This window comes from Micropterus dolomieu, linkage group LG17, assembly GCF_021292245.1.
Source record: "Micropterus dolomieu isolate WLL.071019.BEF.003 ecotype Adirondacks linkage group LG17, ASM2129224v1, whole genome shotgun sequence".
NCBI classification, from domain to species: Eukaryota; Metazoa; Chordata; class Actinopteri; order Centrarchiformes; family Centrarchidae; genus Micropterus; species Micropterus dolomieu.
In genome coordinates, this window is record NC_060166.1 from 30,888,509 (window position 1) to 30,897,407 (window position 8,899).

Consider the following 8,899-nt stretch of genomic DNA (forward strand, 5'->3'; position numbering starts at 1 on the left):
CGCAACATAAATATCGTGATAATATCCTATGGTGGGGCCTCTGGTGATTCCCACCCCTACTGTTAGGCCACCGTAGGTGTTTTTTGTGTGTGTGTGTGGGGGGGGGTTCAAATTGAAAGGAAACAGGCGTTACTTCTCATTTGTTATTCGACTACAGTATTTATTCCATAAATTATTAAAGAGGTGGTATTATGCTCATTTTCGGGTTCAAAATCTTAATTAGGGGTTGTACCAGAACAGGTTTACATGGTTTAATTTTCAAAAAACACCATATTTTTCCTCATACTGCACATTGCTGCAGCTCTTCTTTTCACCCTATGTGTTGTACGCTCCACTCTTGAGCTAAAGACTGATGCATCTTACTTGTACAAAATCGTTGTTGGGAGTTGCAGATGCGCAGTTGCCAGGTAAGGACTACTAGCCAATCAGAAGCAGAGAAGGGCAGGTCGTAAGAAACACGGTAGTGTGATCCAAATCAAAGCCACCTCAAGAAGGCCCAGCAGAGGATTTACTTCCTGCAGCAGCTGAAGAAGTTCAGCCTGCCAAAAACAATGATAGTGCACTTCTACACCGCCATCATTGAGTCCATCCTCACCTCCTCCATCTCCATCTGGTACGCTGCTGCTACCACCAGGGACAAGGGCAGGCTGCAGCATATCATTCACTCTTCAGAGAAGGTGATTGGCTGCAATCTTCCTTCTCTTCTGGACCTGTACTCCTCGTGGACTCTGATGCGTGCAGGAAAGATTGCAGCTGACTCTTCCCACCCCAGACACAAACTGTTTCAGACTCTCCCCTCTAGCAGGAGGCTGCGGTCCATTAGGACCAAAACCTCTCGCCACCAAAACAGCTTCTTCCCGTCTGCAGCTAGCCTCATTAACAAGGCCCGGGTCCCCTACTGACACTCCCCCTTTGCAAATGATACAAATGTCTGCACATGTAAATACTGTTTTATCTCGTGTGATCTTTGTTGTTGTATATTTTTATGTTGTCAGTTTATCTATTTATATGTACACAATATTCTCTTCCATTGCATTACTTCTGCATGGCACAAACCCAGAATAATGCACATGTATATATCTGCAACATTGTTCTTCTATTCCATATTTATATATTTCTACATTTATTTATGTCGACATGTATTTAGCACCTACAAGCAACGCTACTTGGCAGTAAGGTCCTTCTGATTCTGATTCAGACTGCGACTGTAACCTAGCAGATGGTATAAGTTACTCACAAGTCCACAACCACACAACATCATTGTTCCACATCTTACCATAAACCACTTACAAAAGTCACCAAATTTCAACTCTATTTTACATAAAAATTGGCCAAACAATTTTAACGTTTGCTCAGTAGCTTTCACATCAGGTGTAACATTAGCATTATAGCTATAACTTTAGCTGTGTTAGCCAGCGTTTACAACAACTCCGCACTTGAACAGTCTGTGAAGTTACATTGCCGTGTTTATTTTAAATATAATTCACAACCAATAAAGCATACTTACAGGTTGTGATTGTGAATTTCCAGGCCCAAACAGAGTCGAAGTTACATCGTCTTTCAGGACTAAATGTTGAACTGTTGCCGGTGTTCTGACGATCTATGCTGCCTTGCCGAAAAATGCTACCATAGCGCAAATCGATAGACTCGACTCTACTCGGCCCTGCTCCGTTTTCCATTGCAGATAGTACCCACACACAACTGCCGCGACGTAATGTTCAATGCGACACACACACCAGCGACCCACACAGCTTTCTCTTTTTTAAGTTAAAACGTTTCAACATTACTCAGAATGTAGAGACAGATAAGCGGCTGTGTTTTCCTCTGCTATTGTTGCTGCAGCGGTCTGTGTGAGCAGAGGGCTCTGTGAGCGGGCGGCTGGCCGGACTCACACGCTCCTCCAGCAGGTTGGCGCAGGCATCCCCCACAGCCACTTGCGGAGCTCCTCAACTCCGAAAATATTCAAGCACAGTTTTGTTCCGCCATCACTTCTCGTGAAACTGTAAATATTTGAAATCTACACAGTTGATTTCTCACCTCAAAACTTCTCAGAAGTGGATTTAGTGATGAAATTCCATATGAAAACTGTAAAATATAAAACTTTCTGTTGCTGGCCTCTGTCTGGTGCAGCAATGATGATGCAGTGAATAGTGAATATTCTCTCTGACCAATCAGCAATCTGTTCTGTTTTCAGTTATATTTTAGTATCCCTCTGCTGGCTTGGAACCTGGATGGAGGTGAGGTGATACGAAAAAAAGTACCTGTAAGCAGGTACAGGTACAACATTTCTACAATACAACACTTATTAGGCCTATTATTCTGTTGCTCACTGGTTCTGAACACACAGTCAAACCACACAGGATGGCTCACAGGAGGGGTGGGATGTTGATCAGCCTGCAAGTAACCTTAGCCTTAGTTAGCAGCGCTGGTATTATCAATGCTAACGCTATACTTGCTAACATGCTAACCGCGAGTAGCATCACAACTTTTACAGTCTGCATAAAACTGGTATAGTTTTAGTATTATACCATACCAGATAGGTCAGATTTGAACACAGTCATGTCACCCAAAACGCTGACACCGCTGTTAAGTAACTGTATGTGTTTTAGTTAAACCTATAGAGATGCCCTGTTCTTTGATTACATTACATTACATTTATTCATTTAGCTGACGCTTTTATCCAAAGCAACTTAAAATTGCTATATATGTCAGAGGTCGCACGCCTCTGGAGCAACGAGGGGTTAAGTGTCATGCTCGGGGACACATTGGTGGATAGGTCACAGTGGAGGTTTGAATCTGAGTCTCTCACACCAAAGGCATGTGTCTTATCCATTGCGCCCTCACCACCATGGCAATTGTGGCATATATGATTATAAATCATATATGTCATGTAGGTAGTGTGTAGTAGCTGTTTTAAAGGACTGATTATTGAGCAATATCATGAAGCGTCCTCCAAAGCTGGCAGTGTTGAAAAGACATCTTATCTATCGATCCATCCAGCCATCCATCGTCAACCGCTTATCCTGTGTACAGGTTCGCGGGGGGCTGGAGCCAATCCCAGCTGACATTGGGCGAAAGGCAGGTACACCGTGGACAGGTCGCCAGTCCATCGCAGGAAATCTTATCTAAAGTCATTTTTTAAAAGGAGACAACATCAAACTCTTGCAGATTGTCTTGCATTATGAGATCCCTAAGCTAAGAAGTAATTTCAATTCAGTCAATTTATTTATTTATTTTTATTATTTCATAGTAGGTCTATCATCCTCCACCTTTACCTCCATCATTGGTATCATCCAAGAAGCTGACAATTCTGGTGTAGGCCTGCATCAACAATACATGAACACTTCACCTCTAGGAACACCCAACGTGTGAACATGTCAACATAATAAAATTACTTGTTTTCTGTGTTAATCTTCCTCACAGGTCTACCTGTGCCAGTTGAAGTGGAGACCAGTCCCATTGTGCCTACAACCATACCTGTCTCTCTAGTTTCTACCCCTTCAGTGGATCCAGCTGACTGGCCATCAGCCCTTAATGACCAGTTATATGTTGTTTGGCTGCTATTAAAGATTTAAGCTTTGGTCAGTCATAATCAGTTTATCAGTCTTTTTATCAGTCTTTTTATTCAGAACTAAGTTCATCACTGTGTAATGGGTCTTGCACTGCCATTAAGCTCAGTAGCACTGGTGGTATATTCCTGTTTGACTTCAAACATAGTAGATGATAATATAGAGTATAGTCTAGTTATTGTTTTTATTAGAATCAGCTTTATTGCCATGTAGGTTTAAGAAATTTGCTTTGGTGTTTTTGTGATAAACAAACATGGCAGGTTTAAGAACATAAGAAAGATTCATCAGGACTAGGACAGGAAGGTCTAGGGCCGGCTCTGAGACTAAGGTAATAATTCATACATTTATTCAAGTACTTTAATACAAATTTGAGGTACTTTCCTTGAGTCTTTTCTTTTCGTAACACTTTCTACTTCCACTACACTACACCTCAAAGGGAGATTTTGTACTTTTTACTAAGACTTTTGCATACAAAACATACGAAGAGCTTGTAAATTTTTTTGCTATAAATTAAACTACTCAACAGTATACAAGTACAACTGAAATGATTAGTCAGTTAATTCATTATTAATAATTAATTGATTCATTATTAATAATTAATTGACTCATTCATTATTAATAATTAATTGACAGACAATAAAATGGCTATTACTTTAATAATAAACCTCAATAAGTTTTATGGTTTATGCTTTAAATAATTCAAAGACTTCCTGCTTTTCCTTTTGGTTATTCTAAACATTTTAATTTGCTTTTCATAATTTAGAATTTTGTTCTATTGCTCAAATAAAACGAGCATTGGGAAGGTGTCACTGTGGTGTCATATTCACTACTAGGCTTATATATTATACTGCTTCTTTTGATGCAGAAAAATGCAGACGCTACAGATACAGATGATATGAAACTCATCACTGCTAGGACATTGGCTCTGCTTTAAACACACTGCCACTCTCAAACAGGACAGTTCTTACCCAGTGGAGATCAACATTGACTATGGACAGCAGCCTTGTAAATGTACAGGTTTTTGTGTTTCATAATACACTGCGCAAACTAAATATCAACTGCATATTTGTAACTTTAGATGTCCATCCTCTCCTTCCTTGCCCCCGCTATACTTCTCTATTACGGAGGGCACTTCATTACTAGTCTGAGTCACGGCTTTGGTTTTATATTCAACTTAACAACATGACGATGCACATAAGTAATAGCACTTGATACTTGGGTATATATTTTACACTTTATTAGCAGGATTTAAACAGAACATTTTGTATCTTTCTTGTAATTAGTATGTCCACTGCACCATCCAGCCACAGAATGTTTCTACAATGTTTCTAGATTTCCTGCCTGTGTCTGACTGCTATGTCTCACTTGTCCACCAGTGAGCTCCCTTGCCCTGCACACCAGTGACTGATTTCTTCCCAGCTACTCCTTGTCAACAATTAGCGTCTGAGTATACTATATATCAGGCATTTTTGTGACCAAGTTTTTATTACATCATTTCAATTCTGGAAAATGAATGAAGCATAAAGAAGGACACTGAATTTAACAGAACGAGTTGCATTAAATATGCCACTGCAAGGATGATATTAATTTGGCATTAAGTCACTTTTATTCATTTTGAAAATGTCCAGAATAATCACGTGAGCATCAGTGTATGTTCAACCGCCATATATAAACACAGGGAAAATTACAGTGACACTAGTGATATTGGTGATATGTCACCAAGATATTCAGAAAGATAATTAGTTTTCACCATGTATGACAAAGTGTCACATTTGTTGTGACAAATAGGCAAATCTTTTAACTGGGAACAAAATGGATGAATCCACAGGAAGAGCAACAATGGACGGATCCATCTCCCAGGAAAGACGTTTAGATGTTGTGTGTACAGATTCAAAACAAAAAAGTCATACATGACAATATAAAACTATGATGACAAAATGTATATTACAAAACATAAGTGAAGGGGATGGATCCAGGAGGACAAAACAGAAAATGCATGGATGGATATATTCCATCATTTTAATATAATACTTAGACCAATAGAAGATGCATGTTTTTATATGAAAGTAAATTCACAGTTTGCAGGAGAATCTACTGAGGTGTCTTAACTTTTTTAAAGATCTTAAAGATCTTATATTTAATTTCTTTCGTCCTAAAACAGTACACAAAAGGATTTACAAGAGATGGACCGAGCATAACACCGATCAATAAGCCATGCCGCTCCTCAAGAGTTAACACAACACCTATTCTGGTCAAGACAATGAGGATAAATGATGGACAGTAGTAACATGTTACCACGATCAAGTGACTCAAACAAGTGCTGCTCATTTTTCTTTTGTCATCCTTTGACAATAATTTAACAAAAAATATCATACACAGGTATGACAGGCAAATAAAAATGAAAGTGAAAAATAAAAGAAAGAAATATATGATGCCAATCTGACTGAAATAGTAATTAGGGTCAACACATGTAGTTCGCATTATGGCAGCATAGTCGCAGAAAGTGTACTTCAGCTTTGAGTAGCAGTGAGGGAGAGGAATCACATTTGCAGGCATTACAGCCACAAAACCACAGGCAATGAGCCACAGGATAAATGTAAAGACAACAGTGCGCACATTGGTTAAATAACTATGGTACTGAAAAGGATAGCTAATAGCAACCAATCGATCAAATGCCATAATCGATAAAGCAAACAGCTCCATCACCCCGGCCAAGTGGAAAGCAAACATTTGAAGTAAGCATGCCCCGTAGGATATAGTATTAACACCAGCAAGTAGAACGCCGATCATTGTTGGAGTGGCACTAGAAGTGTACAGTATATCAACAACAGCAAGGTTGCAAATCAGAAGATACATTGGTTTGTGTAATCTTTGGTCATAAATAATGAAGAGAATGTTTACTACATTGGCTAGAACAACTAGAACATATATAATCATTATAACCACACCAACTACCATAGGCTTTTCAGTTTTTTCAAAACCACCTATAATAAATTCTGTTACCATGATCGAGGAATTCTGTGAAGACATATTCAACAAAATATCAAGATAAAAACAATGCAAAAAGAAGTTGTTGAAAAACCTCTTCTCAGAACAAAAGATAATTTGACATATTGTAGATCATAACCAACCATAACCAGTTGTTGCCAGAGTTTTCAAAAATGGCTGAGCTCAATGAAACAGTTTTCACTGCAGCCAACAATGTAGTTTAACAGACAGCCTCTGGTATTTAGGGTTTTAAGGCTCACCAGAAGAGAAACTTTTCATTGGCCAGACCCATTGTCCAATCATATAGGATACTGACAGCAACTAATTTTCGCTAGTAATCCAATTAGCAAAATCCCACATCTGAAACCCTAGATTTGATGGACCGATTGGTTTCAAATCTGTGCATATCAATAACAAATTGTGGCCCGATTTTTGCTAAAAGTGGGTTTTTGAAACCAATCTGCTAATTTTCATTGCTCAGGACAAATGGCTTTTCAGGTGATAAAACACTAATAATCATCCAGTAACATATTTGATCTGCTAAGTAACTTGTTATTCATCCGGAAGCATTATGTGAATGTTTATAGTTTAAGATGGGCACAGTGTATCTCTTGTTTTATTGCTTATGATGAACAGAACAGGCAAATGACATGTTAATGGTTAACTTAATAGCTAAAATAACTTTTTTTATTTTCTTATATGTTAAAATAAGCAATTATTGTATCATCTATTGTGTTCTGCCTGTAATTGACTATGTATATATATGAAAAAAGCAGAACAGTCAATCACACAACAGGACTTGAAAAAGTGTGTGTGTGTGTGTGTGTGTGTTTGTGTGTGACTGCATGTATTACTTATGTTTTGGGGACAAAAATCTGTTTACACATTGTAGGAACTCTCCTTTTGGAGAAAAATATTGTTGGAGGATATTATTAGGTAGGTTACGTAGGTTGCGTAAGTTGGACAAGTAATGTTACTTATCTTATGTAAGTTAACTGAAGTAAGTAACAGTTATTTTAACCCAAACCATGATCTTTTCCTAAACCTAATCAAGTAGTTTTTCGTGCCTCAACTTATCCATATTGTGATGTTTCACAATGTTAACAATATGCCGTTTCAAAATTGCAATGTTTCGCAATGTTAACAAGTACCTTTGTTTCAAAAGTCTAACGGGACGTAGCATATTTATTGTTGCTAACTTGACCATAGAGCCCCAAAGGAGAGCAGAGGGCAGTTTCACATAACCAAGATAGCGTAAATTTAATTTAATTAAGCCTAAATTTTTCAGATATCTGGGCTGAATTTAGCTTTGAGTTGGTTTCACGAAAGCAGTAGCACATAAGTTACCATGGAGATTTATTCTGTGCAGCTAGCCTGCTCCAGACCATGCCTGCCTTATCTGTTCAGTCAGTAGCCACTCTGATCAGAAACCAATGTGTTATTATATATGTGTTTGTAGAATTTTTATTAGCCTACATATTGGCAATATGGTAGCACACAGTTTGTGGTTATTAGGTTTCATAATTGGAGAAGATGTGTGGCGTGCACCATCACAGACAGTGAGCAACAGCAAGTAGGTTTACATGGAATAAAATAATATGTAAAACAAATTCTAAAAAGTAACACCGTATTAAAACAACAACAAAAGGCGTGGCAGACAATAGAGGACCAACTGAAAAAGTAAGTAGTTAAAATCACTGCACTTAACTGAAACTCTCATAATTATAACATTATGCCATGCCTTAAAAGTGAGCAGTGGATGTTAATATGTCAATGAAAAAATGTATTGTGCACACACACACACACACACACACACACACACACACACTATATAGGCTAAATATATATAACTATTAGGTTTCATTGTATAATCATCCCAAATTAGTCCCAGTTCACTGGACTATTAAGTAGTCTACAGGTGCTGGTCATATAATTAGAATATCATCAAAAAGTTGATTTATTTCAGTAATTCCATTCAAAAAGTGAAACTTGTATAATGTATACATTCATTCCACACAGACTGATATATTTCAAGTGTTCATTCCTTTTAATTTTGATGATTATAACTGACAACTAATGAAAACCCCAAAATCAGTATCTCAGAAAATTAGAATATTGTGAAAAGGTTCAATATTGAAGACACCTGGTGCCACACTCTAATCATTTAATTAACTCAAAACACCTGCAAAGGCCTTTAAATGGTCTCTCAGTCTAGTTCTGTAGGCTACACAATCATAGGGAAGACTGCTGACTTGACAGCTGTCCAAAAGACAACCATTGACACCTTGCACAAGGAGGGCAAGACACAAAAGGTCATTGCTAAAGAGGCTGGCTGTTCACAG

The 8,899-nt window shown here is 38.1% G+C and overlaps 2 protein-coding genes across 2 annotated transcripts in view; both read right to left on the bottom strand.

Annotated features, from left to right (window-relative positions):
* cadm2b (cell adhesion molecule 2b) overlaps window positions 1–8,899 on the bottom strand; it is a 213,347-nt gene that overhangs the window by 72,776 nt on the left and 131,672 nt on the right. The gene's annotated exons all lie outside the window — the stretch shown is intronic.
* On the bottom strand, window positions 5,661–6,599 carry LOC123985889 (olfactory receptor 13G1-like). Its single transcript, XM_046073853.1, has one exon. The coding sequence runs from the start codon at window positions 6,597–6,599 to the stop codon at window positions 5,661–5,663; it is 939 nt and encodes a 312-aa protein (XP_045929809.1).